Here is a 22,669-nt window from a genome sequence, read left to right on the forward strand (position 1 = left end):
CGTGTTAGCCAGGATGGTCTCAATCTCCTGACCTCATGATCCGCCAATCTCGGCCTCCCAAAGTGCTGGGATTACAGGCTTGAGCCACCGCACCCGGCCAATCTGTATTTTTTTTATTTAGTCAAACTAGCTAAAGATTTGCCAATTTTGTTGATCTTTTCAAAAAACCAACATCAATTTTTCCTATCAATTTTCTGTTTTCCATTTTATTGATTTCAGCTCTAGTCCTCATTATTTTCTTCTCTCAGCTTACCTTAGGTTTAGTTTGCTCTTCTTATGGTGAAAATTTAGATTCTTAATTTAAAATCCTTCTTTCTTTCTTTCTTTCTCTTTCTTCTTCTTCTCCTTCTCCTCCTTCTTTTTTTTTTTTTTTTTTTTTTTTTTTTTTTTTTTTTTTTTTTTGACAGAGTTTTGCTCTTGTTTCCCAGGGTGGAGTGCAATGGCATAAACTCGGCTCATTGCAACCTCCGCCTCCCGGGTACAAGCGATTCTCATGCCTCAGCCTCCTGAGTAGTTGGGACTACAGGCATGCACCACCATGCCTGGCTAATTTTTGTATTTTTAGTAGAGAAGGGGTTTCACCGTGTTGGTCAGGCTGGTCTCGAACTCCTGACCACAGGTGATCCACCCACCTCAGCCTCCCAAAGTGCTGGGATTACAGGTGTGAGCTACCATGCCCAACCCTTTCTTCATTTCTAATACAGGTGATTGCAGGTATAAATTTTCCTCTAAGCACTGCTTTAGCTGCATTTTGAAATTTTTCATATTTGTGTTTTCATTTTCATTCAGTTTAAAATACTTTCTAATTTCCCAGGTAATTTCTTCTTGATCCATGGGTTATTTAGAAATGTGTTGTTTAATTTCTAAATGTTTATGGAGTTCCCAAATCTCCTTCTGCTGTTGACTTAGAATTAATTCCTTTGTGGTCAGAAAACATACTTTCTTGATTTCAGTTCTTTTAAACTGAATGAGACTTGTTTTATGGCCTAGCATATGGTCTAGCCTGGTGAATGTTCCATGATTGATAATATTCTTCAAGTCTTCTTTAACCTACTTATTTTCCTGTTTGGTTGTTCTATCCATTATTTAGAGTGGGGTACTGAAGTTTCCAAATATTATACTTGAATTGTCTATTTCTCCCTTCAATTTTAGCCTTCATACTGTAAGTAGTGGTATATCTAGAGTATTTCTCTCTTGCAAAATCAGTGCTGATGGCAATGTAGACAGCTTTATTGGAAGTAAAGACTGGAACTTGAGAGATACTTCCATGATCCAACAAGAGACAGTGAGAGCCTAGGCAAGGGAAGTGAATTTAGTGATGAATAACAGAGTGATTTGCGAAAGATTTTAGAATTTAAATGTATTTATTAAAACTAATAAAAATGTAAAGTAAATAGAGCATGGTGACTGATTACATGTGAGGTATGAAAAAGTTGAAGAATTTTAGGAAGGGATATCCTAATGAGGAAGTCATCAGTCATAAGCCGATTCCGGAAGAGATTCAGGTTAAAATGTCAGGAGAGTAGTTTCAGTTTTGGACAGGTAGAGTTTGAGATACTTGTAAGACATTGACTTAGAAATATGAATTAAGAGATGGTTGGAAAGGAATACTCTAATAATTCATCTTATTTATCTTTAATGAGGAAGTTAGCAGTCCACAAATTTATCAAAACTTTAGCAATGTGTCAGAGCACTGATGAGATTATTAGTAGACCAAGAGGAAAAGCCAAAAAATAAATAAATGTCTGAGAGGGAGAAAATGTCTGAGAGGGAAAGTCTGCAAGTAAACAAATAAAATAAGGAGGAAAATAGTAGTAAGAGAAAGACAGAAAAGAAGAATTTATCTACAGTGAATTATGACCTACCAAAAATGACAAGTTTAAGATGGGGAATAGTAATAATTCCCCTTAACATCAATCACATCTACCGTACATTAGCATGGCCTCATAATAATGAGACCTACAAGTATCCAAAAAGAACATTTTCCAAAATAATAACCCTCTAGGGAAAAATAGCAAAAACCTGGGATTTATCCCACTGGTTCCACTGATTATATGGCATTGTGGAATGAAGTTGGAATTGGAATTAGCCAGACAGGGATTTGAATCTCAGCTCCGACAACTCTTGGCTGTGCAAGATTGGTCAAATTAACTGCTCTGAATCTTAGTTCCCTTCTGTCAAAAAGAAAATAATATCTACCTTTCATAATTGTTGTAAATTCTTAATATAGGCCTTAGCACATAGTAAACATTTAAAATTAGCTTTATTAGTAGCAATAATAAAAATCAATATACATTCATCTCAACACAATGCCACCTATTTATGCCCTGCTCTGGTCAGAAGAAAGTGAATTTTCCATTGGATTTTTTTTTATTATTGGAAATACATTATTTCCCAGTATTTTTATCTACTTATAAAATGATGTAGATACTTTTTCTTATTCATTATCCAGGTATCTTGAAACTTTGCTGGAATGCCGTGATGATTTTGGTTGTAGAAATGTCAACCATCTCCTTGAGTACTACTTTTCAAGTCAATGAGCTCTTAGGAAATAGCATTAGAAATATTCTTATAAATAGCATTCAGGCTATTCATAAGTCTTCTGTGGGAATAATTAAAACACATTAGGATGAAAAATTAACCAGGCATGGTGGTGTGTGCCTGCAGTCCCAGCTACTCAGGAAGCTGAAGCAGGAGAATCACTTGAACCTCAAGAGGCAGAGGTTGTGGTGAGCTGAGATTGTGCCACTGACCTCCAGCCTGGGCAACAGAGCCAGATTCTGTCTCAAAAATAAATAAATAAAATAAAATACATGAGAATGGATAAGACGTCTTTCTCCAAGGCACTGACCATCTATAAGACCCCTTTTTTTTTAGACGGAGTTTTGCTTGTGTTGCCCAGGCTGGAGTGCAATGGCATGATATTGGCTCACCGCAACCTCTGCCTCCCAGGTTCAAGTGATTCTCCTGCCTCGGCCTCCCAAGTAGCTAGGACTACCAGCGCCTGCCACCTCACCCAGCTAATTTTAGTATTTTTAGTAAAGACAGGGTTTCACCATGTTGACCAGGCTGGTCTCAAACTCCTGACCTCAGGTGATCCACCCGCCTCAACCTCTGAAAGTGCTGGGATTATAGGCGTGAGCCATCGTGCCTGGCCTATAAGGGTCTTTAAAGACCCACTTTAAAAGGCAATATATCCATATAACAATATTGTACCCCTTAAATTTATACAAGTTTTAAAAAGAAAAATACAAAATAAAGTTTAAAAACAAAATTTAAAAGATATTGTTAAAGTTCAGTTAGATTGATCTAAAATTTATTTTATTGATATTGAAGTGAGTAGTAGAAGAAGGACAGAAAGCCTAAACTAAGTGTGGATTGAGTATAGAAGTAGGCATCGGTGTGGCCGGCTCACGCCTGTAATCCCAGCACTTTGGGAGACCGAGGCGGGTGGATCAGGAGGTCACTAGGTCAAGACCATCCTGGCTAACACGGTGAAACCCCGTGTCTACTAAAAATACGAAAAATTAGCCGGGTGTGATGGCGGGCGCCTGTAGTCCCAGGCACTCCCGAGGCTGAGGCAGGAGAATGGCGTGAACCCGGGAGGCGGAGCTTGCAGTGAGTCGAAATGGCCCCTAGGCGCACTCCAGCCTCTGCAACAGAGTCATCAGTAAAAAGAAGGAAAGGAAAGGAAAGGGGAAGGGGAAGGGGAAGGAGAAGGGGAAGGGGAAGGGGAGGGGAGGGGGAGGGAAAGGAGAGGGGAAGGGAGGGGAGGGGAAGGGAAGGGAAGGGAAGGGAAAAGGAAGGGAAAAGAGAAAGGGAGGCATTGGTGGCCGCGCACGGTGGCTCATGCCTGTAATCCCAGCACTTTTGGGAGACTGAGGCAGCTGTATCACGAGGTCAGTAGATCGAGACCAGCCTGGCTAACACGGTGAAACCCCATCTCTACTAAAAACACAAAAATTAGCCAGGCACAGTGGCAGGTGCCTGTAATCCCAGCTACTCGGGAGGCTGAGGCAGGAGAATCTCTTGAACCCAGGAGGTGGAGGTTGCAGTGAGCTAATATCCCGTCACTGCACTCTAGCCTGGGTAACAGAGCAAGACTGCATCTCAAAAAGAGAGAGAAAGAGAGAGAGAGAGAGAGAGACAAAGAAAGAAGGAAATGCATTGTTTTTGGTTGATGGGAAGGATTTTTTGCAGATATATGGACTGTTAATGCTCTAAGGCAAATCTTCCCTACTGGAGCAGTTTCCCTTTTTAAGTTGCTTGACAGTATTATAATGAATAAATTAGAGTTATTCCAGATACTTCTTCAGTGTGTCAGCCCAGCATTCTACTACATGAGGTTAACTATCTTAATAAAATAAAAGTGATATTAGAAGTGTGAAGTAAGCATCCTTTTTATAATCAGAACTTTTTCTTTCCACATTTTCCATTTGGAGTTTTAAAAGGATAAAATTCTAGGCTGGGCGCGGTGGCTCATACCTGTAATCCCAGCACTTTGGGAGGCCAAGGCAGGTGGATCACTTGAGGTCAGGAGTTGGAGACCAGCCTGGCCAACATGGTGAAACCCCATCTCTACCAAAAATATAAAACTAGCTGGGCATGATGGCATGCTCCTGTAATCCCAGTTACTTGTGAGGCTGAGGCAAGAGAATCACTTGAACCCAGGAGGTGGAGGTTGCAGTGAGCCAAGATCACACCACTGCACTCCAGCCTGGGAGACAGAGTGAGACCCTGACACAAAATGAATAAATAAGTATCAAAACAAAAGGATGAAATTCTAGAATAAATCATATAAATTTGCTGAATTTTGTGTTTTCCTTCGATGTATGACTTTTTTTTTTTTTTTTTGAGACAGAGTCTCACTCTGCTCCCCTGGCTGGAGTGCAATGGCATGATCTTGGCTCACTGTAGCCTCCACCTCCTGGGTTCAAGCGATTCTCCTGCTCAGCCTCCTTTATATTTTATACAAATATAAAAATTTTTGTATTTTTAGCAGAGATAGGGTGTCACCATGTTGGCCAGGCTGGTCTCGAACTCCTGACCTCAAATGATTCCTCCACCTTGGCCTCTCATAGTGCTGGAATTACAGGTACACCTGGCCAATGTATGACTGTTACATATTTCTTCTATTCTATTATAGTCTTTATGCATACGATTCTGTCTTGTCTTACAGATGAGGGAAGAGTTAATGTGAATGTGGTGATGGATGAAGGATATCTTTTTACAGGTAGGTTAGATTTTTATTAACTCATTATTAAGTGTGTATCATATTCCAACCTTCCAGGAGCTTATGTAGTTGAGGCAGGAAAAATACATACAAGTAAATGCAATAAAATTTTATAGATTGCAAAGAACCTATAAAAGGTAAAGAAGGGGAAAGATGGTCACTTGCACCTGAGAAGAAGTTGAGAAATAGTTTTGTAGAGTGGGCAACATATGAGCTGATCCTTAAAAAAATGAAACAGTGTTTGTCAGGGAGACAGTGTTTCTGATAGAGGGAAAAAAGCATAATTTTTGTATTTTCAATAGAGATGGGCTTTCACCATGTTGGCCAGGCTGGTCTGGAACTCCTGACCTCGGGTGATCCACCCACCTCGGCCTCCCAAAGTGATGGGATTGCAGGTGTGGGCTACTGTGCCCAGCCAAGAAAAAAAGTCTAAATACACCTATAATAAGAAATTCAGTTACAGATACACCTCAGGTTATTATGCTCTGCTTTATTGCATTTTACAGATACTGTGATTTTTACAAATTGAAGGTTTGCAACAACCCTGCATTAAGCAAGCCTATCAATGTCATTTTTCCAATTGCATGTCCTCATTTCATGTCTCATGTGTCATGCCTTGCAAACTTTTTTGTTATATCTATTATGGTAATCTGTGATCAATGATCTTTGATGTTACTACTGTAATTGTTATGTAGTACCATGAACAGCAACCATACAAGACTGGTAAAAAAAAAAAAAAAATGCATAAAAGGCACCAAGATGAGAAATGAAACAGTATGGAACTTTAAGGAACTAGAAATAATTTGGCATAAACTGGATCATAAAATGCTATCAGGAATTTGGCAAGAAATAAACTTAAAGAGCAAGGAAGGAGATGTGGTAGGCTCCCAAAAATATCCAAGTCCTAATCCTCAGAATCTGTGAATGTTAACTTATATGGGAAAAGTGACTTTGGAGATATGATTAGGAACCCTGAGATGGGGAGATTATCCTTATCTAAGTATACCTTAAATGTAATTACAATTGTCCTTAAGAGGGAGACTTGATGACAGAAAAAGTAGAAGGCAGTGTGACAATGGAAGCAAGATGCTACAATGAGAGCTTTGAGGATGGAAGAAGGGATATGAGCTGAAGAATATAAGTGGCCTCTAGAAGTGGAAGGCAAGGGAACAGATTCTCTGCCAGATCCTCCTGAAGAAACCAGCCCTGCTGACACCTTGACTTTAGCCCAATAAAACTGATTTCAGACTTTCACTCTCCAGAACCATTAAGAGAAAAAAAAATTGTATTGTTTTAAACCACCAAGTTTTTGGTAAATTGTTACAGCAACAACAGGAACTTACACAGGGAACAAATCATAGAGGTTCTTGACTACCAAATAAAGGAGTGTGAATTTTATTCTGTGGAGTATGGAGTCATTCCAGGATTTTAAGCTAGAGACTATGTGATGAGATGTGCAAATTAGAAAGATTTGCCGGGTGCAATGGATCATGCCTGTAATCCACCACTTTGGGAGGTCGAGGCAGGTGGATTGCCTGAGCTCAAGAATTTGAGACCAGCCTGGGCAACATGATGAAACTCCATCTCTACAAAATAATAAAAATAAAAAAAAAAAACAGGTGTGGTGGCACATACCTGTAGTCTTAGTTACTTGGGGGACTGAGGTGGGAGGATGGCTTGAGCCCAGGAGGTTGAGGCTGCAGTGAGCTACAACTGTACCATGTAATCCAGCCTGGATGACAAAGCAACACCCTGTCTCCAAAAAAAAGAAAAGAAAAGGAAGAAAAGAAAGAAAGATTGCTTCGGCAGCAATATAGAGAATGGATGAATGGATGAAGGTGTGTGTACAGGAGAGGAGTCAGGGAGAACAGTTAGGAAGCAAATTGTCACTGTCCAGGCAAAAGACAATAAAAGACAGAGGTAATCATTATCAATGAGACTTGAGAGGAAGGGACACATATAAGAGATATTACAGATATAGTATTACAGGATTTGATTCCTGATCAGTTATGGAGTTTTGAAGAAAGGAAACAGTAAAGGATGACTGCTTTGTTTCTGAGTTCGGTAGTTGGGTGAGTGATAAAAACAGTCACCAAAATAAAGAAATTCAGTAAAAGATTTAGAAGTAGAGTTACCATTTTGGGTCATATTGAATTTTGAGACATCTAAAGAGAATTGAACCATAGGCACTTGAATATATGAGTAAGAATCTGGGCCAGGCGCAGTGGTTCACGCCTGTAATCCCAGAACTTTGGGAGGCTGAGGCGGGTAGATCTCCTGAGGTCAGGAGTTCGAGACCAGCCTGGCCAACATAGTGAAACCCCATCTCTACTAATAATACAAAGAAAAAAATTAGTTGGGCATAGTGGTGGGCACCTGTAATCCTAGCTACTAGGGAGGCTGAGGCGGGAGAATCGCTTGAACCCATGAGGCAGAGGTTGCAGTGAGCCGAGATCGCGCCATTGCACTCCAGCCTGGGCAACAAGAGCAAAACTCTGTCTCAAAAAAAAAAAAAAATCTGAAGCCACCTGTTTTTCCAAGACAAGGAGACTTAAGTCAGGAAGGACAAAGATATAGAGAATCTAGGTAGATGTGGGAGTAAAATTCAAAGGAGTTTACCTAAACGCTTCAATTTTCTTTGTAAAGTAGAAAACAGGATCATCTACTAGCAGGAAGGACACAATGGTGGGGTAGGGAATTTCAAGAAGAGTATTGATGATTTTACATAACTTTTTTTCTTGTTTTTGTTTTTAGTTTTATGTATGTAGGGGATACAGGGGCAGATTTCTTACATGTATATATTGCATCATTGTGAAGTCTGGACTTTTAGTGTACCCATCACTCAAACTGAATATTGTACCCAATAGGTAATTTTTCAACCCTCACCCCTGCACCCTCCCACCTTTTGTAGTCTTTAATGTCCATTATTCCACTCTGTATGTCCATGTGTACAAATTGTTTAGCTCCCAGTTACAAGTGAGATCGTGTGGTACTTAACCCTCTGTTTCAGAGTTATTTTGCTGAGGATAATGGCCTGCAGTTCCATCCATGTTGCTGCAAAAGACATCATATCATTGTTTTGGTGTCTGAATAGTATTCCTTGGTATATACATACTTCATCCTCTCTATCCAGTCCTCCATTGATGGACAGTTAGATTGATTCCACATCTCTGCTATAGTGCTGCAATAAGCGTAAGAGTGCAGATATCTTTTTAATATAATGATTTCTTTCCCGTTGGGTATATACCCAGTAGTGGAACTGCTGGATCAAATGGCAGCTCCATGTTTTAGTTACCTGAGAAATCTCCATACCGTTTTCCATAAAAGCTGTACTAATTTGATTTTGTATAACTTTGATAGAAAATATGAACTAAAGTTAATAAGGAATACATGAAGGCATTGCTGAGAAGTGCTAAGAGGTAACCATAGTTAAATATCATTAAAACATAATAGCAACCTTTCATATGATTATATGATATTCTTCAGTTGGACCAAATTGGGAGATGCTAAGACTCATGTACCAGAAGAATGAAAGCATAGAGACTTAACCGTGTAGTCCAAGAAAATGATTAAGTGTTCTAGTGTGGATGCAGAAAGAAGTGAGGTTGTGAACTTACAGAAAAGTGAGAGAAGGGGAATGAAATTCTCTATAAAGATATAACAGGTGTGGTATGAGAAAGGAAGTAAAATAAATAGAAGAATTACAAGGTATTGGCCAGAAGTCAGCCCGTTAGAATTTAAGGTTTTAGAGGTAAAGCATTTCTAGGTGATGACAAAGTCCAGAATGTGTCCTTGACAGTTAACTGACGTAGAATTTAAGAGATAGTCATTGAGGATAAGAAAGTCAAGAAATTTGGAGGCCAGTCATTGAATGAGTTATCTGAATGAAGGCTGGAATTCCTTATAATGATGCCAGGAGTTTTGGAGGAAGAAGAAGACTATGGGTCATGGGACAAGCTCCTAAAGTGACCAAGAAGCCAGTGGGTGGCAATAAAAATAAGAGATAGTCATTGAGGATAAGAAGGTCAAGAGATTTGGAGGCCAAGTCATTGAATAAGTTATCCATATAAAGGCTGGAATTCCTTATAATGATGCTAGGAGTTTTGGATGCAGGAGAAGACTATGGGTCATAGGACAAGCTCCTGAAGTGACCAAGAAGCCAGTGGGTAGAAATAAAAAGAAAGCCAAATTCCATAAATCTCAAAAGAGAAGAGGTTTGGATTTGGTTGGAAGGCAGCGGTTGCAACGTAGGAGAATGCCAAGCCGTGAGACAATTAGGACATAGAAAAATGAGCAGTCTTGGTGACAGAACAAGACTCCATCTAAGAAGGAAGGAAGGAAGGAAGGAAGGAAGGAAGGAAGGAAGGAAGGAAGGAAGGAAGGAAGGAAGGAAGGAAGGAAGGAAGGAAGGGGGAGGGAGGGAGGGAGGGAAAAATGAGCAGTCTTATCTCAAAAATAAAAGCAAGTAATAGAAAATTATATTAGGAAGAGGCAAAGTTCAGTTAAAAAGGACAGTTAAAAGTCTGTAAAGAGACTAAAGATACAGAGAAATTCATATTAACTGAAATATTAATTTCAGAGTGAACTATGAGAAGGGTTGACAAGAAGCTAGCAACAGAAAGAAAAATGTCAAGGTAATAAAACAATAGACTAGAGAGGACAAAAAATTTGAAGGGGTTTTCATTCCGAAAAATGAGAGCAATATGGATAAAAAATATAGTTAGACCATGCTCCTGAGGCAGAAGCTCCCATGTCTTGTCAAAACCCTGATCAAGTTAGCAGACTGGGAGCTTGCTCTTTTGTGTCTGAAGAGTCATTCCTTTGGCTGGTGACAGGGGGATATTAGAAGCCCCAGTGGTCCAAGTCTTCACAAAAGAGTTCCGAAGCATCTTGGGGAAAACAACCCTTGTGCACATTTCCTCCTAGGCACTTGTGCAGATGACTGGCTAACTCTCAAGACATTCCCCTCTCAGTGGAAAAACTGCATTGTGGTGCCAGAGGACTAAAAGCAAGAATTTTCTTTTGCTGGAATTGGAAAGGATTGGGACATCTGATTTGTCTGCCTTAAGTGCATCTTTAGCTTTTGTTCCCTGCCAAAAGAGCTACTGTAAACATGATGAACATTCATAAAACCCACTGGACTTTCTGTAGGAAGTATGGCAAGTTCCAACCCCATAAAGTGACACAGTCCAAGAAGGGCAAGGATTCTCTGTATGCCCAGGGAAAGCAGTGTTATGACAGGAAGCAGAGTGGCTATGATGGGTAGACTAAGCCGATTTTCCAGAAAAGCCTAAAACCACAAAGAAGATTGTGCTGAGGCAAGAGTGTGTTGAGCCCAACTGCAGATCTCAGCAAATGCTGGCTGTTAAAGAGAACTGAAAGGAGCTAAAACAAGAAAGGGCCAAGTGATTCAGTTCTGAGCTTCATCTTTGGTTTTATTAAGAAAACAGTAAAACCTTGAGGTTATCTTCAAACAATAAATAAAGAAATTGCATCTTCAAGCAGAGAAAAGAGCCATGAAAAGAGCCAGAGAAAAGAGCCATGGTGAAGGAAAATTGTACACAGTCATCCTAAGAGCAGACTGGGAGATGGTTGCAGGGGCAAAGATAACTGATGATTTCCACTCTCATAACCAGGAACTAAAACTAAGTTTGTTACCAAAGAAATTTGTTAGCTTTGTGTCTTATTCATGCTTGTGATAGTTTGGTTTTCACCTGTCTGTTTCCCTCTAGCACTTTACATTAAAGTTCTAAGAATAAAAAATCTCTACATGCTAGTGTTCCTGTGGCACAAAAAAAGAGGTGAGCTTGAGAGGTTGCATCTGACTTCCTAGCCACCCTTAAGGAAGGAAGCACAAGAAATTCACTGTGTATTACAGCTACCAAGAAGAGGAAAGCAGACTCACCAAATCCCTGAGGCATGACAGAGAGCCAGACCAGGTTAAGATAGAAGCCCCTAGAGAAAGGCCCTGTATGATGCCAAAACATGCAATTAAGAAAATTTTGCACAATCGAGATTCCAATGTTTGCACAAAATTCTATTTTAATGCAGTGTTTCCCTTTCTGATACATTCTCTCACTCTATCTATTTACTGGTGAATGTTTTTATCTAATGGCTTACAGCCTAATTTTCACCATCATTGTTTTAGAAAACAGCTCTAAGATTATGTCTGAGCAATAGCTGGCATTATTGCCAGATTTATGTCATTAATGTTTAATCAGCAAATGATGCCACATGAACATTTTTCTTAATATAGAATCATCATTCTTCAAACTTTAAACCACTTTCACTTTTTACTTTTTAAAGGTGAGAAGGTTGATGCTAGGAACCTGGAAAATTTTCTGGAAAATATGGGGATAAATCTCACAGAAGATAAAGGCATGCAACTGCTGAATAATCTTCCAATTGATGGTAAGCATTAAAAATATCACACAACCAGGCGTAGTGGCACATGCTTGTGGTCCCAGCTACTCAGGAGGCTGAGGCGGGAGGATTGCTGGGGCCCAGGAGGTCAAGGCTGCTTTGAGCAGTGATCACGCCACTGCATTCCAGCCTGGATGACAGGGCAAGTCCCTGTCTCAAAAAGTTTAAATTTAAATTTAAAAAATCGTAGTAAAGCCAGATGCAGTGACTCACACCTGTAATCCCAGCACTTTGGGAGGCTGAGGTGAGAGGATCGCTTGAGTTCAAGACTTCAAGACCAACCTGGGAAACATAGTGAGACCCCATCTTTACAAAAAAAAAAAAAAAGTTTAAAAAGTAGCCAGGCACAGCTGCACGTACCTGTAGCCCCAGCTACTTGGAAGGCTGATGTGGGAGAATCACTTGAGCCCAGGAGGTGGAGTCTATAGTGAGCTGAGATCCTGTCACTGCACTCCAGCCTGGGAGACAGAACAAAACCCTGTTTCAACAACAACAAAATCATAGGATTCTTTGAAGAAGGCCGAGCATATGAACTTTTGTGACTAATACTCCCTATGTAAGGAATGTTCCATGTCCCTCCAACAAAATGATTTCATCAAATTGAGAACTGTTTCCATTCCTGAGTTTTATTCTTGAAAATGAAAAAGTATAAATTTCTGGAATAAAATATTTTAAAATGTACATTCTGAAATTATGTATGTTTTGTGCTATTTTTTAAATATCTACATTGCTACCTGAGACTTGAATTTTTCTCTGTCTTACAGCCAAAGGAAAGGTATATGTGAACAGATTGATGAAAGAATTGAGAGGTCTTGAAGGTGAGTGATAAGTAAGATAAAAAGGCAGGTAAAACTGAGGTCCTCAAGCTTTACTGTTGTTTTCAAAAACCCTTCCTATTTCACAATTTTCAGATTATTAATCCTACTGTCCCAACTGTTTATTAATTCATTGTTTATCCTTATGTGCTTTAAGCACACTGCAATCACTAAAATGGTTTAACTACAGTAGACTCAAAAACAGTGGTTCCCAAATAAAGTTGTGCATCAGAATCACCAAGAAAAAAACACTGTTTTAGCATTCAGATCACTAGGCCCTTTTTCTGTCATACTGATCTTGGATTTCTAGAGCTAGTACCTAGAAACACGTTATTAAAAAGTTTTGAGGAGGAGGGACCAAGATGGCCCAATAGGAAGAGCTCTGGTCTACAGGTCCAGCAAGACCATCACAGAAGGTGGGTGATTTCTCCTTTTCCAATTGAGGTACCCAGTTCATCTCATTGGGACTGGTTGGGCAGTGGGTCCAACCCATGGAGGGCAAGCAGAAGCAAGGTAGGGCATTGCTTCACCCAGGAAGTGCAAGGAGCCAGGGACCTCCCTCCCCACATCCAAGGGAAGCCGTGAGGAACTGTGCTACCCCACTGGGTTACTACACTTTTCCCACAGTTTTTGCAATCTGCAGATCAGGAGATTCCTTCATGTGCCTACACCACCAGGGCCCTGGGTTTCAAGCACAAAACTGGGCAGCTATTTGGGCAGACACTGAGCTAGCTGCAGGAGTATTTTTTTGAACCCCAGTAGTGCCTGGAACCCCAGTGAGACAGAACCATTCACTTCTCTGGAAAGTGGGCTGAAGCCAGGGAGCCAAGTGGTCTCGCTCAGCAGGTCCCAGTCCCATGGAACCCAGCAAGCTAAGAACCACTGGCTTGAAATTCTCACTGCCAGCACAGCAGTCTGAAGTCAAACTGGGATGATCAAGCTTGGTAGAGGGGGGAGCGTCTGCCATTATTGAGGCTTTAGTAGGTAGTTTTACCCTGACAGTGCTAAGGAAGCTGGGAGGTCTGGGGTGGGCACAGCAAAGCAGCTGTGGCCAGACTGCTTCTCTAGATTCCTTCTCACTGGGCATGGCATCTCTGAAGGAAAGGTAACAGCCCCAGTCAGGGGCCTACAGACAAAATCCCCATCTCCCTGGGACAGAGCACCTGGGGGAAGGGGTGGCTGTGGGCCACAGCTTCAGCAGATTTAATCATTCCTGCCTGCTGTCTCTGAAGAGAGCAGCTGATCCTGACAAGAGGGATTCTCCTAGCACAGCACACCAGCTCTGCTAATGGACAGACTGCCTCCTCAGGTGGGTCCTTTACCCCTGTGCCTCCTGACTGGGAGAAATTGCCCAACAGGGGTCGACAGACATCTCATACAAGAGAGCTCCAGGCCAGTGCCCCTCTGGGACGAAGCTTCCAGAGGAAGGAGCAGGGAGCAATCTTTGCTGTTCTGCAGTCTCCACTGGTGATACCCAGGCAAACAGGGTCTGGAGTGGACCTCCAACAAACTTCAGCAGACCTGCAGAAGAGGGGCCTGACTTTTAGAAGAAAAACTAACAAACAGAAAGCAACAACATCAACATCAACATAAAGGACCCCCACACAAAAACCCTATCCAAAGGTCATCAGCCTCAAAGATCAAAGGTAGATAAATTCTCAAAGATGAGGAAAAACCAGCACAAAAATACTGAAAATTCCAAAAATCAGAATGCCTCTTCTCCTCCAAATGATCGCAACTCCTCTCCATTAAGGGCACAAAACTGGATGGAGAATGAGATTGACAAATTGACAGAAGTAGGCTTCAGGAGGTGGATAATAGCAAACTCCTCTGAGCTAAAGGAGCATGTTCTAACCCAATGCAAGGAAGCAAAGAACCTTGAAAGTAGGTTACAGGAACTGGTAGCTAGAATAACCAGTTTAGAGAGGAACATAAATTACCTGATGGAACTGGAAAATACAGCCCAAGAACTTCGTGAAGCATACACAAGTATCAATAGCTGAATCGATCAAGTGGACGAAAGCATATCAGAGATTGAAGATCAACTTACTGAAATAAGGTGTGAAGACAAGATTAGAGAAAAAAATAATTAAAAGGAATGAACACACCCTCCAAGAAATATGGGACTATATGAAAAGACCAAACCTATGATTGATTCGTGTACCTGAAAGTGATGGAGAGAATGGAAACAAGCTGGAAAACACACTTCAGGAAATTATCCAGGAGAACTTCCCCAACCTAGCAAGACAGGCCAACATTCAAATTCAGGAAATACAGAGAACACCACTAAGATACTCCTCGAGAAGAGCAACCCAACGACACATAATCATCAGATTCTCCAAGGTTGAAATGAAGGAAAAAATGTTAAGGACAGCCATAGAAAATAGTCAGGTTACCTACAAAGGGAAGCCCATCAGACTAACAGTGGATCTCTCTGCAGAAACTCTACAAGCCAGAAGAGAGTGGGGGCCAATATTCAACATTCTCAAAGAAAAGAATTTTCAACCCAGAATTTCATGTCCAGCCAAACTAAGCTTCATAAAGTGAAGGAGAAATAAAATTCTTTCCACACAAGCAGATGCTGAGGGCTCTGCTTCCTCACCAGGCCTGCCTTACAAGAGCTCCTGAAGAAAGCACTAAATATGGAAAGGAAAAACTGGTACCAACCACTGCAAAAACATACCAAAATATAAAGACTAATGACACTATGAAGAAACTGCATCAACTAATGTGCAAATTGAACAGCTAGCATCATGATGACAGGATCAAATTCAAACATAACAATATTAACCTTAAATGTAAATGGGCTAAATGCCCCAGTGAAAAGACACAGATTGGCAAATTGGATAAAGAGTCAAGACCTGTCAGTGTGCTGTATTCAGGAGACCCATCTCACATGCAAAGACACACATAGGCTCAAAATAAAGGGATGAAGGAATATTTACCAAGCAAATGGAGAGCAAAAAAAAAAAAAAAAAAAGCAACGGTTGCAATGCTAGTCTCTGATAAGACAGACTTTAAACCAACAAAGATCAAAAAGGACAAGGCTATTACATAATGGTAAAGGGATCAGTGCAACAAGAAGAGCTAACTATCCTAAATATATATGCACCCAATACAGGACCACCTAGATTCATAAAATGAGTTCTTAGAGACCTATAAAGAGACTTGGACTCTTACACAATAATTGTGAGAGACTTTAACACCCCACTGTCAATATTAGACAGATCAATGAGACAAAAAATTAACAAGAGTATTCAGGACTTGAACTCAGCTCTAGACCAAGTGAACCTAATAGCCATCTACAGAATACTCCACCCCAAATCAACAGAATATACATTCTTCTCAGTGCCACATAGCACTTATTCTAAAATCAACCACATAATTGAAACTAAAACACTCCTCAGCAAATGCAAATGAACAGAAATCATAACAAACTGTCTCTCAGACCACAGTGCAATCAAATTAGAACTCAGGATTTTAAAACTCACTCAAAACCACACAACTACATGGAAATTGAACAACCTGCTCCTAAATAAAGAAGTTATTTACCCAACTACCCATCAATGATAGACTGGACAAAGAAAATGTAGCACCATGGAATACTGTGCAGCCATAAAAAGGAATGAGTTCATGTCCTTTGCAGGCACATGGATGAAGCTGGAAGCCATCATTCTCAGCAAACTAACAGAAGAACATAAAACCAAACACCCCATGTTCTCCCTCATAGGTGGGAGTTGAACACATGGACACAGGGAGGGGAACATCACATACCAGGGCCTGTCAAGGGGTGAGGGGCAAGGAGAGGGAGAGCATTAGGACAAATACCTAATGCATGTGGGGCTTAAAGCCTAGATGACAGGTTGATAGGCGCAGCAAACCACCATGGCACATGTATACCTGTGTAACAAACCCGCACGTTCTGCACATGTATCCCAGAACTTAAAATAAAAAAGAATAAAATGAACAGAAAAAGTGTCCCGGAAGATACTGGTCAACAGATATAAAGTCATAGGTTGGAGGAATAGGTTCTGGTATTCTATTGCCGAACAAGATGGCTATATTTAATAATAACGTATTGTGTGTTTTAAGCTACAAGAATGCGTTTTGAATATTCTCACCACAAAGAAATGATTAATATTTGAGGTGATAGATATGCTAATTACACTGATTTGATTATTCCACAATGTTTACATGTATCAAAACATCACATCATACCCTTTAAAATATACAATTATTATTTGTCAATTAAAAATATAAAAATTTTAAAAATATTTCCAGAGGACTATGATGGAGTAAACCCATGGACTTTATTTAGTTATTTATTTTTCTCCATTATTTTAGCAAGTTTCAGACCCTATTATGCAGACACATTTATAAAGGCTGATTTTAGTCTTAGTTCTGCTAAAAGCAATAACAGAATCCCACAGCTCAGGGTTTAGAAATTCCTGACTTAGATACTAAAAACCATGTTTACTTGAATAGTTTCATTGTTCTTTGCCCTTCTTTCTACATATAGAATTGATGCCTAGGTGTGAGCTAGAATTACCCGCTCTTTATATCATTACAAATTTTCTTGTGTTCATCCCCTTATTTCTTAAGGAACAAAAGTGTCTTCAGATAAGATGGAAATTTTCATGAAAAGCATGGGAATTGATCTCAAGGAGAAAGAAATCCAGGCACTGAAGGACCACCTACCAGTTGATGGTGAGAGTTTTGAATATCAGTATGCTACCCTTAGTAAACCTTTGAACATGAAACTAGTAGTGGGGCTGGAATAATTGAAGGGGCTAGAATGATTGAAGATAGGATACATATGAAAAGAAATGAAAGAGTAAGACCTTCCCCATAACTACCAAACTGAACCCAATGGCTACCGCTTGGGAAGAATCACCAAGAATACTGCCAACATAAATGGCAAGTGTCAACTCACTATGTAACACCACAGGAAATGCCAAGATTTAACAAGAATACACAGGACATTAATCTTTTAGTCCCTAATGGTAATCCAGTGTTAAATAGCAATGACCAACACTGTGTAGTCCTGACACATGCAAGGCACTCTTCTAAGCACTTTCATTTATCAACTTATTTAATCTTGCAAACAACCCTAAAAGGTAGGTTCTGTTTTTATCCCAATTCTACATATAAGGAAACTAAGGCACGAAAAAGTCAAGTCACTTGCCCAAAGGCAGAGAGCTAGTAAATGATGGAACCAGGAAAAGAACCTAGGCAATCTGGCTCCAGAAACTGTCTCTTAACCACAATGCTATACTTCCATGAGCTAATAGAATTAACGGATTTTAAAAGGTATATAGTAATGTTACAAATGAAATTAATTAAACTTGGCATATTTTAGATGGTCTTATGCTAGTGGAACTGAGAAAAATTCATCAGGAAATTTTGGGGGACTACTGCTCCAGAAAGGAAATCATAAAAATATATGATTAATCCAAGTCAGTGAATACTGTATGTGCTTTTCTAAATCAGTAGTACCTTTCATTCTTCCATTCTATCAACTTTAAAGACTATGATGCATCAGGCACTGTTCTAGGTCCTTGGTACCTTTGCCTTAATAAGTAAGCAGTTTTCAAAACATGACTTTTTCTTTTGTTTTTAAATCCCTTCTATAGCTCTTTCAATCTACCAATGCAATAAATGTAGATACTTGTGTTGCCCTGTTGTCCTAGTATCTTGGAACATCACCAGCACAGTGATTTAAAGTGTGAGGCCCTTAATATAATTCCTATAATATAATATAAATGTAGAATAGCTTGTACATCTGTTTAACCATCTGAGATAGGATAGAATATTGTTTCAGAACCTAATGGGCCTCAGTGGAGCTAATTGGAGACATAGAAAGGGAAGAGTGTGGTGGCATGTTATTTACAGGCAAAGTTTTATCCAAAAAAAGTTCTTCCTTGTCCTATTTAAAAGTTATAATGGTAACCATATTACTACTACTAATAAGGTATTATAAAACTATAAAATAATACCAGTCTAGACACAGTGGCTCACCTCTGTAATCCCAGCACTTTGGGAGACTGAGGCAAGAAGATCTTTTGAGACTAGAAGTTCAAAACCAGCCTGGGCAACATAGCAAAACCTCATCTCTAAAAATTATTTCTTTTAATTATCCGGGAACAGCCAGGTGCAGTGGCTCACACCTGTAATCCCAGCACTTTGGGAGGCCAAGGCAGGTGGATCTCATGAGGCCAGGAGTTCAAGACCAACCTAGGCAACACAGTGAAACCCCGACTCTACTAAAATTACAAAAATTAACTGTGCATGGTGGTACATACCCATAATCCCAGCTACACAGGAGTCTGAGGCAGGAGAATTGCTTGAACCCACGAGGTGGAGGTTGCAGTGAGCCAAGATCATGCCACTGCCCTCCAGCCTGGGCAATGGAGCAAGACTCTATCTAAAATATATATCCAGGGATGGTGGTATGTGCCTATAGTCCTAGCTACTTGGGAGAGTGAGGCAGGTGGATTGTCCAGCCTAGGTGACAGAATGAGTCCCTGTCTCAAAAAAAGGAAAAAAAAATACCGGTAAAAGAATGTCATAATTGCTGGGTGTGGTAGCTCACACCTGTAATCCCAGCACTTTGGGAGGCCGAGGTGGGTGGATCACGAGGTCAGGGGTTCGAGACCAACCTGGCCAACATAGTGAAACCCTGTCTCTACTAAAAATGCAAAAAATTAGCTGGGCATGGTGGCGGGCACCTGTAATCCCAGCTACTCAGGAGGCTGAAGCAGGAGAATCGCTTGAACTTGGAAGGCAGAGGTTGCAGTGAGCCGAGATAATGCCATTGCACTCCAGCCCGGGCAACAGTGCGGAAAAAAAAAAGATTATCATAATTTTAAAAGTATTTTAAAAGAACAAACAAATATAAATTCTGTATCTAAGAATCTGGAATATAATAATTTTAAAGCTAATTCATTATTTATAATATGTTTGCATTTTGCTAGAACTATAATTTAGTAAATGTTTATGGAGCATCAATCTTGTGCAAACCATTACACTAATGCCTAGGTGATACTAAGAACGCAAAGTGATTCTTGGTATCTTGTCCTCAGATAAACTTATAGTCTTAGGAATATTACAAATAATACAACAGTGTAAACATATTTGACCAGTGATGAATTGACACCCTTGACCAAGTCATAAGTAGAAAATGAGTGTGTCCTTCAGCAGCTGTAAAGTTCCAAACTGAATCTTGCCTATGAGAGTAATAACATCTCTTAACTACTAGCTTAACCTGCCAATCCAGTGTCTCTCAAACTTGCAGTCTTACAAACTGCTTAAAATTTATCTGCTGACTTCCAGTGACTTCAGACTTCAATTTGAGAAATACTGATCAAAGAAACTAAGTACATGGTCTGTGAAAATATATTTTAATTGAGAATGGTCATGGCAAAATAAAAGTTTTGTCATCACAAATGGACATATCAACATGTTGACTGGATATATCAACATGACAACCTAAGAGCAACCAGACATTGATACCAACACTCTAATCTTTTAGTGGATAGCTTAGTGCCAAAGTCATCATAAGCCTAAAGGTAAAGTCAGCGTTGACAAAAATGGAAATACCATTTTTAAACAAAATTTTTTAATTCTCAAATTTCCAACCCCTGAATAGATTAACTTACTAGATAATAGATTGTCTTGAAGGAAAGAAGAATGCTTTAAGCTTTACTCCTGCATTGTGAAATGTAGATTTTTATTGTTTATAGGATAAATAGTAGTAGCTATATTAATTCAATTCATGAGCATTGGACTTGGAAAAATGAACTTCTAGGGAAATATTTTGGAATAATTGACTTTTCAGTTTCTATTTCAGAATTTAAGGCCCTTATATCATTTTTCCATAAATCTTTTTGACGCCTTTTTATCTTAAAGATAATGGGAAGACTGATTTGAATACGATGATGGATGAAGTTAAAAATGTTACAGGTGAGTGAGATGTTACAGTAAATACTGCATTGTGTGATCTTAAAGTTTTATATGGAACTATATTTTTAACCCAATAATGTTTCTTCCACTCATTTATTTAACAATTATTTATAGAGTATTTACCACATGCCAGACATTGTTCTAGGCATATAGGCTACATCAGTAAATAGTACGAAGGTCGCTGCCTCCTGGAGCTTAGATTCTAGCGGGGGAAATAAGCAATAAACAATAAACATTAAACATAAGTACATTATATAATATGTTAGAAAGTGATATATGCTCTGGAAATAAGTGAAAAGTAGATAAAGGAGATTGGGAGAGCAGGGTGTGTTGGGGAAAGAGGCAGGTGTGTTTTTAAACAGATAATCAGGCCTTCTTGAGAAGGTGACATTTGAGTAAACACTTGAAAGAGGTGAGGGTTTTGACATGTGGGGATTTCTAGACAAAAAGTGTTTCAGACAAAGGGGACAAGGACAAAGGCAGGAGCATGCCTGGAATATTCAAAGAACAACAAGAAGGTCAGTGTAGCTGAAGCTGAGTAACTAAGTAAAAAAGTAATAGGGAGACTGGACATGGTGGCTCACACCTGTAATCCCAGCACTTTGGGAGGCCAAGGCAGGCAGATCACCTGAAGTCAGGAGTTCAAGACCAGCCTGGCCAACATGGTGAAACCCCATCTCTACTAAAAGTGCAAAAATTAGCCAGGCGTAGTGGTGCATGCCTGTAGTCCCAGCTACTCAGGAGCCTGAGGCAGGAAAACCACTTGAACCCAGGAGGCAGAGGTTGCAGTGAGCTGAGATCAGGCCACTGCACTCCAGCCTGGGTGATAAAGCCAGACCCCATCTCAAAAACAAAGTAATAGGGGATGAGAAGAGAAAAGTAATGGGTGCATTACTTATTTTTGAAAACCCTGCAAGGACTTGGGCTTATTTTCTGAGATAAACAAAAAGCTATTGTAGGGTTTAAAACCAAGGTGTAATACGATCTGACCTATGTCAGGGGAGAGGGGAGGGGAGGGGAGGAGAGACGGTAGGGGAGAGGGAGGGGAAGGGAGGGTAGGAAAGAGGGGAGGGGAGGAGAGGGGAGGGGGAGTGGAGATGGGAGGCGAGAAGGGGGAGGGGGAGGGGAGGAGAGAGAGGAGAGGGAGAGGAGAAGAGGAGAGGGGGAGTGGAGATGGGAGGGGAGGGGGGAAGAGAGGGGAGGGGATGGGAAGGGGAGAGGAGGGAATGGGGGAGGGGAGGGGGAGGGAAGGGGAGGGGAGGGGAGGAGACAGGGGAGAGGGAGGGGAGAAGAGGGGAGGGGAGTGGAGATGGGAGGGGAGGGGGGAGGGAGGAGAGGGGAGGGGAGGAGAAGGGAGGGGAGGGGAGGAAGCAGGGAAACCATTTTGAGGGCCTTTAGAGTAATCAATGTTAGGGATGCTGGTGACATAACCAGAGTAGAAGGCAATGGCTGGATTCTGGACACATTTTTTAAAGAGTCAAAAGAATTTTCTGGAGGATTAGATACAAAGTACTAGATAAAAGAAGAAGTCAAGAATGGTTCTAAAATTTTTGTCTTGAACAACTAACTAAAAGGATAGTCTTGCCATTAACTGAGATGAAAAAAGTTACCAGTAGTACAAGTTTGGGTGGAAGAAAATTAGGAATCCAATTTGGGACATTTTGAGATAACTAATAGACTCCAAATGCAGATGTCAAGTACAAGCTTACTAAACAGATTCAAATTCAAGAAATATATCTTGGGTAAAAATATAAAATTGAAAGTCATAGGCATATAGATGGTATTTAAAGCCATGAGATTGAATGAATTCACTCAAGGAGTGAGTATAAGTGAAGAAGAGAAGAGGACTAAAGAATGAAACCTGGAGTACTTCAATATTAAGAGGTGCTAAAGCAAAGAAGATGAGGAGTAGCCAGTGATGTAGGTGGAAAACCAAGATAATAAGGTACCCTGAAAACCAGATGAGGAAGATTAAGTTGGGTACCCCCAGAAAACAAACCCTGAAATGAGGATTACATATACAGGTAGTTTGCTTGGGAAGTGAGCTCAGGGGAGCAGAGAAGTGAGACATAGATAAAAGCAGCCAATAAAGTGTTTATCAAACAAGTTACCATTGCAGGTAACTGGAGCTTAATCGCACTGGGGAATATCTGGTAAATGACATGGCCTCAAGAGAGGGGTAATAGAGCTAGGTTATTTTCACACCAACTCATATCAGTCATTGGTTAAAAACTGC

General features: G+C 40.2%; 1 protein-coding gene across 9 annotated transcripts in view; it reads left to right on the forward strand.

The window, feature by feature from the left end:
* The window catches only part of LOC105483060 (EF-hand calcium binding domain 3), a 575,939-nt gene that overhangs the window by 453,795 nt on the left and 99,475 nt on the right, over positions 1-22,669 (forward strand). For all 9 annotated transcript variants that reach the window (XR_011615926.1, XM_071083376.1, XM_071083377.1 and 6 more), the window contains 5 exons: positions 5,180-5,233; positions 11,540-11,644; positions 12,421-12,474; positions 17,074-17,178; positions 20,380-20,433. Coding sequence is in view for 8 of the 9 variants with exons in the window: in XM_071083376.1 (XP_070939477.1) it covers positions 5,180-5,233; positions 11,540-11,644; positions 12,421-12,474; positions 17,074-17,178; positions 20,380-20,433 (372 nt within the window). In the remaining variant the exon portion in view is untranslated. The remainder of the gene's footprint in view (positions 1-5,179; positions 5,234-11,539; positions 11,645-12,420; positions 12,475-17,073; positions 17,179-20,379; positions 20,434-22,669) is intronic.

Source organism: Macaca nemestrina, chromosome 17 (assembly GCF_043159975.1).
Source record: "Macaca nemestrina isolate mMacNem1 chromosome 17, mMacNem.hap1, whole genome shotgun sequence".
Taxonomy (NCBI): Eukaryota; Metazoa; Chordata; class Mammalia; order Primates; family Cercopithecidae; genus Macaca; species Macaca nemestrina.